The sequence below is a fragment of the Aythya marila genome (genome assembly GCF_965140915.1).
Source record: "Aythya marila genome assembly, chromosome: 1".
Lineage (NCBI taxonomy): Eukaryota > Metazoa > Chordata > Aves > Anseriformes > Anatidae > Aythya > Aythya marila.
Genome location: NC_139042.1, coordinates 147,582,404 through 147,595,662, shown reverse-complemented (window position 1 = coordinate 147,595,662; position 13,259 = coordinate 147,582,404). Strand labels below are relative to the sequence as shown.

At 38.9% G+C, this 13,259-nt stretch overlaps 1 protein-coding gene across 5 annotated transcripts in view; it reads left to right on the top strand.

Moving 5' to 3' along the window:
- KIAA1549 overlaps window positions 1-5,469 on the top strand; it is a 139,561-nt gene extending 134,092 nt beyond the window's left edge. For all 5 annotated transcript variants that reach the window (XM_082771916.1, XM_082771918.1, XM_082771920.1 and 2 more), the window contains one exon: window positions 2,389-5,469. In XM_082771916.1, coding sequence (XP_082628042.1) covers window positions 2,389-2,643 — 255 coding nt within the window. In that variant the 3' untranslated portion in view covers window positions 2,644-5,469. The remainder of the gene's footprint in view (window positions 1-2,388) is intronic.
- Window positions 5,470-13,259: the final 7,790 nt, after the last annotated feature.

Here is a 13,259-nt window from a genome sequence, read left to right as displayed (position 1 = left end):
GTCACATCTAATTGGCGACTTATTTTTGTAAAATTTGTCATATATACTTATTTATACATATATATGTGTATGTGCATATATATATATTTATACATGAAATTCATTTGAAATTGGCACAGTTCAACTGTTATTATGTGGACATGAACAAATGCACAAAGTGATCTCATAAATCTTCATTCCTTAAGAAGTTAACTAAAAGACTCAAAGATATTTTTGTCTATTATTTTGTACTACTGTTAATTAGATGGAAGTTTTAATACAAAAATATAATTTATAGATGCTATATCAAACAAAATATTATTACATATATAGCATTACATAATACATAAACCTGTATTTATATTCATAAAGAAATGTTTTAAAATTGGACAAAAGTTCTTCTAGCTTTCCTATCCCTAATTTGCTGTACATAGGTTAGGTTTCCAAAGTAACCTCTGTTTTTGGAAGTTCTCAACCTGTTTAATTATGATGTTATATATGAAAACAATATGTGCTTCTAGTTTTGGGAGATATTTAAGAAAAATTTTTATAGCCTTAATGTTATAAAACAGCCACTGTCCTCAGCAGGTATTCTTCCTAATATCTGCTAAGAAGCTATTCTTATGGTGCTTATTCAATACAGTATGAGATAGAAGCTGAATCATGTAGTATATTTTAATGTGAAAGTAACCTGAATGTAGTTTACTTTGATGTTAAGAGCCATGTGTCAAGGAACATTTGTTTTTAATATTTTTGATATCATCTCTTTTCTATAAACCCACAGAGTGCTTGTCAGGTTTGCTAACTAGACTCCACTTATGAGTTAGTTTCAGGTTTCACTGCCACATGCAGTAATTTTGAACAATCAAGAGACCTATTCATTCCTTTCTAATACTAAAATCGCCTTCCTTTTATAAGAAGGAAGACAGGATGTTACTCGGAAAATCTTCTTTACCTATCATTCTCCTGTTAAAGCTTCTTTTCCTCTTAATCTCTCTTCCCAAATTAACTGTGCAATTGATCAGGACTGCATGAGCTATGCAACAGAGTCAGAATCTATTCTTAGTTCAGTCCTAAGCCAAATGGCTTGGATTTTATTCATTTATATTATGAGAGATGTTAGGCAACATACTCCCATGCATTTTTGTGTTCCCTGCACACTGCTGCTACAGTATTTCTTGGTCCCCCATATCCTTCCAGTCTCAGCTTTATAATCCCTTCATTCCCCTCCCCCTCATCCCCAAATCCTCTTCTAGCTGACCTTGCTGTCTTTTCTTCCCTCCCCATTTAGCTCTCTCTGCTGCTACTTCAGGCTTATCTGCAGAGGTTACTGCTCACTAGATTGTGATAGCTGTGATCTGAATATGCTGCAGCTGGACGCTCCTTGTTGGAAGGGGATTGTGCTGCTTTCCTCTGAGTTGTAGGTTCATTAAGGCATGTTCAAGCAGCCTCAAGTCCTTGGTGTTCAGTGTTTTCATCTGGCTGCCTCTCAACCTTCACAGATACTCAGCAAGAGGAAGCAATTGCTTTAGGGATATCAGCTGGAATTTAGATTTTTCAAAATGTACCTGGTTTGTGTCCATACTGGGAGTCAGTGCAGTAACCTAGCGTACTGTAAATTTATGATTGATTTTAGTGTAAGCAGATTTTTTTCCAGGTAGACAAGCTGATAAACTTAGGATTCTGTTATGTTTCTCTCATGTTTCATTAAAGAATATATGTTACTGAACAAAAACAGAATTAAGCCCTTTCTTCCATTAAACAATAGTTGTCCCTAAACTGGGAAGGTATTTCTCAGATCTGTAGAACTGTGCTGAGTGTAGAAAAATCCAGTCTTTCTAACTAGAACCATTTTTGCCTTTTGTTGCTTCTCCTGTTGACCGTGTTTTCCTGGGCACAGGTCACTTACATGGTCCTTAAAAGTGTACACTCTGGACAGGCAAGCCAGACAGAGAATGGGAAGGTGAAAGTAGAAGCATCCCTATTTTATAGATGGTACAAAGGAATTGCAACCAGAAGATGGTGATTTGCCTATTGTCTTCTAGGAAGCTGATGGAAAGGCAAGGAAAGAGAAGCCAACTCGTTGACTTCCAGTTCTGTGTTTTTCCCCAACTCCTTCCATTTCAGTTTCTAAACATAACAGACATAGAAGGGAGTCAGACTTTTTAATGGATGTTCAAAGAGATTTTAAAAATCCCTGAACTTGAGGCAGTCCAGCAAATTTGTGTATGCTTGTTGTTTGTGCTCCATAAGAAGAATCACTCATTCATACAACAAAAGAACAGTGGCAGCAGACAGAAGCATCTCCATGCTGCTTTCCCTCTGTTCTTTGCCTTTTTGCTTTCTTGTCTTTTCTGGGATTATCATATTTACTCAGAAAGTACAATAACGGTTTCTACCTTTTTCCAGACGCATATGCATGGACACCAAGAATATTCCTCCTCACCAGTATTCCAGATGCCGAGGACTTCAGCCAGGCAGCCTTCGGCACCCCCTGCTCAGCTTCCGCACAACAGCCTTCAGGGCCAGGGCCTTTGCTACACCACCAGTTCCACTGAGGACCTCCAGCCAGGTCACTCTTCAGCCTCTCTTATAAAAGCAATTAGAGAAGAACTTCTACGACTTTCTCAGAAACAGACAACAGTGCAGAACTTCCATAGTTGATTTAGCATTCCTTTGCAAATCTGCCAGGTATCTGCTTCCTATGGAAGCAAAGACTTAAAGGAAATCACCAATGTTGTTCTCTCAAAAGAATGGACTTTCACAGCTCTTTAAACAACACTCCGGAAAAAAGAAAAGGCAGCAAAATGAGAAGAGTGTAGGAGAGACAGGGGACAAACGGGGAAAATCATCAGTGTCATCGCAAGCAATGTTAATTAGTCTGCTGTTACTATGGTGCTCCTCTTCTCTTCCTACCCTCATTCAGTCTAACAAATAAATAAAAACTTAGGTCAAGAAGTCAATACTCCAGCAACAGAAAAATCCCAGGAACAAACTCCAAGTGTAGTAACTCCTTCTTCTAAGGAAGAAGGCAAAGGTTTGCATGAACTGAAATGACATTTTGCAACAGAGTACAAGTATTCTGATCTCTCCAGTGCTTACGGGGAACTGGTTTGTGTTGCTGTTCTTCAAGATTACAAACTGTATCAGCTCTAGGGTGTTGAAGGTGTAATCCCACATAAGAATCCCTTTGATTGTCAGTAACAATAGGACTGTTTAGAATAAAAGGCTTTATGAGCTACTTGTAACAAACTGGAACAATAATTGTTATAGCTCTAACCTTCCGAATGGAGCTACCCTCTGCACTCTTCCTTGTTTTCCTTCTGGTGCTGAAGCTTCAAGTGTTCCTTCATCTTCAATGTTTGCGAAGTGAAACATTGGCCTTGTATAACTACAACAATATCCATAGACTTATTCAGGCTGGAAAAACAAAGCAAAGCATCCAAACAGAAAGGGCTTGGCATTTAATTTGTTCTAAAAATCATTTTAAAATATTCAGCCACGGTTAAATTTGGGGAAATGTGTGTTTAAAATTTATATATTTACATACTATATGCTCTTGTAAGACCGGCGATAAATTATTGCCACTCTGTAGTTTGCTTTGTGGATGGAAATCAATCCAGCCTGACTGGTACAGGGTCACCAGCATTGTTTTAAATTGATGTCCTAAATCATTGCTTATGTTTGGATCTGAATAATTTTAGTGAAAGTCAGTGACAGTTTAGAGCATTAACATAGGCTTAGAGTTGCAGTTTGGAGACAGTTTCTATATTTATACTTGTTCCCACTGTCCCTTTGGACAAAGGGTAAGCATTATCCCCATGGTAAAAAATGGTACGTGCCATGGAACTGTTTGTCGCTGTTTTTTCCAGAGTTTTAATTTAATATTAGCTATGAATTTACTAATATTTGGCCATTGCATAACTGTAACTGACATAATACATATGAAGATTTTACTTACATCGTGATTTGTTGGAGTGTTTTTATTTTCAGATCAGACTGTATTAATAACAAACTGGCACTGAGATGGAGTGGGAGCTCAGTGTTTGTGAGGCTTGGGAGCCTTGCCCTAGAAAAATGAAAAGCAGAACTACTTGGTGCTACAACATGGGCATTTCAAACACTGTAGGAGATGGTAGTAGCCAAGGAGATCACTGGGCAGTTGACCAGGGTAGGCCTTAATGGCATAGAAATAGCATTGGTAAGATACAGGTATGTAATGCTCTTTTATTACGGTGTTCTTTGGCTACCAAATCAGTTCCTGGTTCCAGTGCACAGTTCAGTAGCTGCAACAAGACTAGCTCAGACTGAAATGAAAACAGGTAGGAGGATGCCATGGAAGAACCCTATGTACTTTGTTCATGAACACATACATAACGTCATTCGTTGCCAAAGCCAAGACTAGGAAGCAACTGGCTGCTCACTGATGTGATAAAAACAATGGCATGTTGCTTCCTTTCTTTATTAGGAAACTAAGATATTTTTCTGTTTACCTATGATTGTCAGAAGGCAGTATGAAATTGTTTGAGGAACTTAATGTAGCAAAGCAGTCTAAATCCATTTCCAGTTCACTGGTCAATACTTAGTCCTCATGGGCACTGGTTGAGGTTTGGATGGAGTCAGAACACCTGCATGGTTGTGAACAGCACTATTTACAGGTCATTCTGTTCTGAATTTTTTTAAGCCTTTTGTGTAATAATCAGTTCTAGTGTAAAAATAAAGAAACAGTTGTTTTCTGCCAAATTTGTACATGTGAATGTTGCTGATACTTCTGAAAAATGTTGGGTTTTGCAAAATGAAGACTGTATCAGGCAATGTTAATCTCTGGAAACGCTGAAGACTGTTCCTAAGTGTTCCCGTTAAAACCATCTCCTTCATAGCCCAGATCCTTCTCCAGCTTGATTCTGCAGTGAAGTCAGAGGCCAGTGCTTATAACATTAGCACACTGTGACTTCATCCCAAGAAAACATGAGTTTCTAGAAAGCAAGTTCATTGGCTAACTCAAAGGAATATGTAATCTTTTGAAAGATAAAGGTACTTAGGCTATTTCTAATTCACTTCTGCTAGTGATGGTGATGCTATTATAGTATTTCCATCTTTTTTTTTGTTGGGAAGAGCATAGTTTTTCTTTTCAGTCCCAAATCTTACAAAGAACATGTACAAGACATTTAGATATAGGTAAATAAACGTGGCTTTTGCTGATGCAAAAATTCTACTTTAAAACCTTACAGTTTCACAGAGAAGACAGTAATATGGAAGTTGGAATACAACATTTGTTTCTGCATGAAAATAATCCATGAGTGTCTCAAATTCTAACAATATGATTAATGTTTTTTCATTAGTGCCATATGTTCCCTACTCTGCTCTGGTGCAGCCTCTCCTCAAGTACCGTGTACAGTTTTGGGCATCACAACAGAAGGACATAAAGCTATTACAGAGCACGCAAAGGAGGGGAACAAAGATGGTGAAGGATCCAGAGGGCAAGACACAGGAGGAGTGGCTGAGGTCCCTTGTTTTGCTTAGCCCCGAGCAGGCTGAGGGGAGGCCTCATGGTGGCCTGCAGCTCCCTCACGAGGGGAGCAGAGGGGCAGGCGCTGAGCTCTGCTCTCTGGGGACAGCGACAGGACCCGAGGGAACGGCATGGAGCTGGGACAGGGGAGGGTCAGGCTGGGGGTTAGGGAAAGGGTCTGCACCCAGAGGGTGGTCGGGCACTGGGACAGGCTCCCTGTAACCAGGGCAGTGGTTACAGCATCGAGCCTGCTGGAGTTCAAGAAGCATTTGGACAACGCTCTCAGATACAGGGTCTGAGTTTTGGGTGGTCCTATATGGAACCAGGAGTTGGACTCTGATCCTTGTGGGTTCCCTTCAGCTCAGGATATTCTATGATTTGGAAGTTACGTTCTCAGACTGGCTGAAGACCTGATCTGCTGTTCACAAATTGATGGCATGGCATACTCTGTATATTCATATATTTACAAGTAACATATAAGACATTAAATGTTCCATTTCCAAGATGGTCTTAAGAAAGGAGACCTTCAAGTCACCTCTTGCAGCTACAGGAAAGCTGTTTTATTTTTGTGTACTACAACAAGGACTCTTTGGAATGCATCTGCCAAAATGTGTGATTCTTCTTAAGAATTTGGGGGAAAAAAATCTGCAAGCTTCTGGATCCCAAAGTGCTTGAGCTCTTTCACCAGTTTATTTTATTGCCCTATTGAAAGAAAAAAAAAAAAAAAAAGAAAAGAAAAAAAAAAAAAGAAATTTAAAGTATCCTAAATTTGAAGTATTTCTTAATGAATCTACCAGTTACTGAAAACACTGATCAGATGAGAAGTTGGTACAGGCACTGAAAGCTGTTACCAACAGTTACATCCATTTTCATGTCTAAACCATCTGGTTCATGGAATCCTCAGGCTTTTCTCTTTCTTCACAATTTTGACATTTCTGTTTGGTTTGTGTTTAGTTTCCAATTTCTGAAGACCCAAAACAGCTGACACTGCTGTGCATTAACTCATAGCTTGAGAGTACATCAGATGGATTACGCAAGGAAGCTGATGTGTATTTGAGCCCAAGTGAAGTCACCAGCTGTGAGATGTGGATGGCAGTGGGTAGCTGAAGTCATTTTTAAGCTTCTACTCTCACTACATCCTTTCCTTTCCCAGCTTAACAATTTTTCAGCTAAAGAAAGAAAGGAGAGTTTTCAACCCCATGCTTTACCTAGCCGTTCTTTGTTAACAGCTGCCACTCTTTGGAAAAACTATATCTTGGCCAAGAGCTTTGAAGTCACTTGGAGGTGAGAACATGTGGGGCAGGGAGTCCTGAGGATGCCACCAGTCTGCTCTCATGTATTCCAGTATTTGTAGATCCTAAATATAAAGTGGAATTTAGGAAATAAACTTTCTATCAATGTTGATGAAAATTTACTAGGTGTACAGTATTTTGGATGTGAATACACTTGGGTGCTTGAAAAGTCTGATTTCTCTTTTATAATCAGTGTCCTTTGAAAAGCAGCTGATAATCAGCTAGTAAGATAATATTCAATGATCAGATAATCAGCTGCTTTATGACTGTAAAAATTCTTTTTCCCTGTATCTGACACTAGTTCAACAAGGGCAGACCAATCTCAACTTACTACAGCTCATACCGTTAGGACTGCCAGTTATGGTCCATATGCAGGTCTGCATATTGTCCCTGCTGACATCTGCATAACTTCCACTGAAAACCATTGAGTCGTGTATATTTTGAAAGGAGAATTTATCCTGCAGGTTCTTTATTACAGCTTGGGATGCACTTGGCAAGATATATCTGGCTTGACTTAGAGGTCCAAGGGTGAGTCTACTCACCCAGAAAGTTAAGAAACTTGAGAAGCAGGGATGAGATGGAGGTGCACTGTCTCATTAAAGAGACGTTTCCAGAGTAGAGCTGCAGTCCTGTGAATGCCATTGAAGACTGATAGATTTTCAAAAGTTACATTAGTGCTAGAAAAACTACACGTTTCTTTGCCCTTCATAGTTTGCAGAGCTGGAATGTTTTACATTGATTTTTGTGTTACTTTACCTTGATACTCTTTATATTTAAAGTATGTTTTCTCTTTTGTAATGGCCATTCCTGCTAAGTTTTGGGTAGTTCTTACTCCATAGCTGAAAAAGTTTATGTTGAGGCTGTTACATCTTGCCTTAATCAGAATAAAATGTTGGCACATTTAAACAAATGCTCTGAAAAATCTTTTCAAATGAATGCTAAACGTCTGTGGATCCCCGACATGGTGTTTTCCAATTTCACTTACAGTAACCCTGTTGTTGCTGTATGTAGAGTGGGCAAAGAGAAATGAGAATTGAGAAAACAGGAAAGAGACTGAACCATGAAAATTACAGTTTTGCATTTTCATTTATATTCAAATCTATGCACTTCTTAAGAACTCTGTCATGTTCCCATGTACACTTCTCCAAGATTTTCAGCGCAGGCCTTTTTGAAAGTTGGTTTTCTCATTCAGTTTGAGTGTTTTAGTGCTGTGCATGATTTAAAAGCAGTAGCTGGATATTGTTTTCTGTTTTAGGAAAAACCTCTCCACATTCAAGGAAAAATTGATGCGGTGTTATATTTGGCAATGCACCAGGCTCTTCTGGTCCTGAAAGGCAGATATGAAAAACTTGACTAAAATAATGGGAATTAAAAAACATTACCATAATAATAAAAATCAGGAAGCTTTTACCCTTGGAGTTAAGGGGAGAGGAGACAGGTTTGGGACTTAGCAGCTGTTGGTAGTACATCAGCATAGTTGCCAAACATGAAATTGTTGAAAGCTATGCAGTACAGGTGACTTGGGCATACACAAACTCAGGAACCGATTACAGGATTTGATAGTCCTTGCAACCCTGAATAAAATGGTTTCAGGTAAGTCGCCCTGCATTTTGCATGGAACCCTTGTTACCTAGCATTTCCATTGATGATTTTGATCCTCATGACAGCTTTTCTGAGCTTGTTGATGGCTGCTTTAAACAAGCACACTTCAGAAATTCAAGATTAAAGGTAAGGAATTTCCCATTTAGAGGATTTCCAGATGTGCAGCCAAGCATTTACAGTATTGCTATATCCTGCTATTCTCCACTCCAATGTGAAAGAAAAAATGCTAGGATGCTGGAGACCATTCTTGCTTTTGCAGAGCGCATGGTAGGACTGCAAAGGAGTTGAGAGAAGTTGGTTGTGACTTCCAGAAAATAACATCACTGACATGACATTGCTTACAATATTCACATTTCTGCCTGGGAGCAAGGAGTACTGTCCTGCAGCTGAGGGCTGAAGAAGCATTTAACACAAGTGACAATGAGCACTATTTAGACATCTTTATTTAAGGATAAATGTCACCAAACGTTATCATACAGCAGTGGTATGAGAGCACACAGCTCAGCTGATGTCTAGGACAAAGAAACTGGAAAAGCCACTGACACAAAAGTGTATTAATAATAATTAAAAAAAAAAAAACAACAACACACCACCAAAAACAAAACAAAACAAAACCAAAAAAAAAAAAAAAAAAAAAAAAAAAACAGTGAAGAGAAGTCATTAGCAAAGAGATCTTGCAGAACCATCACCAACTGGGAAGTGTTTTGATTTAAAATGCTGTTTCCCCTGGAAAGGGAAGAGAAGGAAAGGACAAGGGGACAAAGCAGGACCTTCTTGGTTCTTGCAACCAGCAGCGGGTGCAGCTATGGGCAGGGAATGAAGAGAAGAAACTTAGCGTATTGAGTAAATGGCAAATAATAAAGCTGAAATGGGTAAAAAGTTTGAAAGATGAGCCACCGAACAGCGGAGAGGCAGCAGTTAAGTTTAACTAGGACTTAAGGATTAGAAGAGTGTCTTCTATGTGATTGTCTTAAAAATAAAGTCACTGAAATGAATAGTTGCAGGGTGAAACACTGCAACTCAGTGAAACTCAGTGCACAAAGGTTCACAAAAGTAGTGAATATGTGAAACTGATGGAAAATGGGCTCAATGGGAGAGAAAAGGGATGGAACAGGAGTGATAGTAGTCACAGGGGAAAAGCTGATAAAGTCATTGAAAGGTATTATTGCATGAAACTGTCCTTTGTAGGCAAGGACACCATAAAAAGGTGAGGTTTGGAACAGAGCTTCCTTTACTGACCTCTGAGATGGGAGACTTTTAGTTTATGAATGCAGAGAGGCTTTGTTTTTGTTTTTAGGTTTTTCTTGGAGAGAATAATCAGATTTGGGGAAGTTTTATGTCAGCAAGACAAAGGAGCCCACAGGTGATTATTTCTGGTGGGTGAGCAACGTGGTTAACTGAATGTGTCTCTAGATTTCCTACCTTCAAAGTGGACAGGAAAAGTCTGTGTGTGTCTCAGAGCTGTGTTTTTTTCTCTAGCTGTTTGCAGACTCCGGAGACAAAACTGCATTGTTTACCCTGAGCTTATTTCTGGAAATTTTATTACAAAATAGGATTTAGAAATAAACTCTTTGAAAAATGCATATTTGATTCCAGAACAAAAATCTGCAGCTGGGTTTGAATTCCTCAGGAGAGGCTGATACCACTGATACCACAAAGCAAGTGGGATCTGGAGTGTAAGGATGAGAGGGTGGCTGCTTCCCAGGATTGCCTAGATTTAATTCCTTGTCTGTAATCAATTACAATAGTTTTCTGAAATCCTAGTTTTTGTAGTGGCTTTATCAGAACTACCAATTCCTACTACAGAGCACATTTTCTTAGGCATCTAAATTCTGTCTTTTCTCTATGTGTTTCATGTGAGCAGGAAGCTCTGATGCTTGCCAGTTTTCATCCCTCTGATGATTTTGCAAAGTGTAATCATTGTAAAGTGCAATTGCTTAATACGTAGCTCATTCACTAAAACCCTGAGGATAAAGGCAGTGAGTAATGTGAGTAGTGGTATCTAAAAAGACGAAGATTCATGCAAGTACCAATCAGTTTAGTCTTGAATAAAGGATTTTTAAAAATTCCTGGTCAGATGTGATTTGATATTATTTCCAGGCAAATTAAAGTAGCTACCCAGGAGTCAGTATTCAGTATTAGAAGTATCGATTGGTTAGATGTTCCATACTGGTCTGTTTGTCTATCGAGATACGTGTAGACCAGCAGCTTTCCTGAGTGCCATCTGGGTGTCTCCTGTAATAGGCACTGAATACTTTCTTTGCCTGAAATTCAGAAACTTTGTCCAGATAATATGAAGAATGGTTCTGTCTGGATCAGCAAAGTTAGGATTCAAGCGTGTGTTTCAGTGACATTTATTTTTATTTTTAAGTTGGATATTAGGAAAAACTTCTTTACCAAAAGGGTTGTTAGGCATTGGATTGGGCTGCCCAGGGAAGTGGTTGAGTCACCATCCCTGGAGGTCTTTAAAAGACGTTTAGATGTAGAGCTTAGTGATATGGTTTAGTGGAGGTCTCATTAGTGTTAGGTCAGAGGTTGGACTCGGTGATCTTGGAGGTCTCTTCCAACCTAGACAATTCTGTGATTCAGTTATTTTCATTCAGCCATCCAGATTTCAACCATTTTTGCCTTGTTATACTAAATCATATAAGCTAGAATCATTTGTTTTCCTTCTTCTTCCAGCAAGGAACTTTTTGGTGCAAGAACACAGCATTTGACTGATCAATGTACTGTAAATGACTGGAGCATTAATATTTCTGTCATCATTCTAGAGGGTAATGGACACCTTAATGGGTAATATGAGACATTGCCTTATTTTTTACATGCTTTGAGATGCTTGAGAACCTAAACCAGCTCAGTGCCACAGCATGGCATAGCGTGTGGCGTGCTGAAGGAGCACTGAGGTTTCATGCAGGTGAAGTGATGCCTGTAAATTGGGAGTTATGTTTTGTTCCCAAGTTTTCCCATGGGAATAAAAATGGTAGGCTTCCTGAATAGAACAAGGCATGTGCTGGATGTGTGTGTGTTAGTGTAGCTCCCTTGAAGTCAACAGGGCTTGGCAGCATTGCGCTAGTTGGGGGTAATAATATTATTATACCAATCATACTATTAGAAGTATAATAATAAGTGGCGATGATACTATTAGGAATGAGAAAACATGCAATAAATATACCAAAAACAGTCTATGGCATGGCTCATATACCACATTTCTAAGGCATTGTACTGTAGAGTCGCTTTTAACTTGTGCATCAAAAACAGACCACAACCTTCTACTGTGACCCAATTGATCTTAAAATAGAGTTATAACCCACAAGCCGTGCTGCTGTGTGAGTTCCTCAGCTAAAAATATTACAGGAAATGTAATAGTGGACCATGGATAATTTTTAGATTATCGTATATTGGGTATGAATAATCCAGTTATACGCAGTTTTTTTTTTTTTTTTGTTTGCCTTTTTATCAGTTTCTCATGTCTTTTGGATACAATTTTTTTATTCTGTGCTTCCTGCAATTATTGACAAGCCCCTGAAACACTGACAACACCATTAGAGAATATCTCCTCCTTTTGCACTGTGCATCCAAAGCTGTGAGAAAAAAAAAACACTTGAGATTTAAATCAACTACATTCTTTGACTGTGGCTGCATGCAACCAGACTGTTTCGGAGAATGTGAAAAACAAGCTGTGCTCCTAAAGACAAGCTTTAGGAAGCCCTCCAAATTGCTCAGTTACTATGGAATAGGTTTGCAGGTGCTGTGCTGAGCTATAGGGCATCTAGAGCTTGCATCATGTGCTCACAACTCTTTAGACAGAAGTGGATTCACCCCCATGACAGACTGCATTCATGTGCTCATAGCCCTAGCCAAGGAAATGCAAAAGCCATAAAACATAACCCTTCAAAAATCAAAACTAAAGCCATTTCCAGCAGGCACTTCTGTGTTCCTGAGCAAGAGAACAATTTCCATAAAATGGGAGAATGCTAGGAAGAGTTCTGCAGAAGCAGGCACTAAGGCAATAGGTGGAGATTTTTTCACAGTATCTATCATATTGCATTCAAACCAATGCACATTTTCCACTATTAAAACTATTCAATCAGGCAAAAGATGATGTATGTAGTTACGAGATTTGTCATCCATCAATGATTGGAGTGGTAAACCGTCAGCTCACTGTACTTTCAATCACTGCCAACAATAAAGCGCAGAATCCTTTGTTTCTGTAAGTTTGTGCATACACAACCATTTTTGGTGGGAAGAAGCAGTTGGCTGGTCCCACACCAACATTTGTCTTGTGGCTATTACATTTGTTTTAGTTGTTGTCAGTTGAAATGCTGAAGCATTTTCTTAACTAAACAGTGTTTTGTGATTATTTACTAATAGTATTATAGTGAATATGGGAGGGAAAACAAACAAACAAACAAACAAAATTACAAATGCCACAAAGGAATTAAGCCCTTTCCTTTCGGGACTTTTTCCTGAAGCTAGCACGCCAGCTCAACATTTCCCACCAGAAGACTTTTTCTGTGAAGTGACACTGATGGTAGCGAAGGATGCCTTTTTCTAAGAGCCTAACTGGTGCCCATTCCTGTGGTAGCTGATGAGGGGTAACCATGTGTCAGTTTGAACTGGCACAGGACTGTCCTGATCTAAGTGCCTAGTTGTGCGAAAATTCATTTGAGGAGTCTTAAGCTGATTTGTATCTTTTCTAACACATGAAGTGAAGCTTTAATGATACTTAATAGATAGAAATCTCTGATAGAGCTTTCTTTGGTTAAAGGATAACTTTCTGTGTTTGGTTTCAGCTGGTCTCTAGGTTTGCTAATCCTGTATATGTCTAGATGAATTTAATGTTGATTTATTGTTTTAATAATGGATTTGGTGCAACT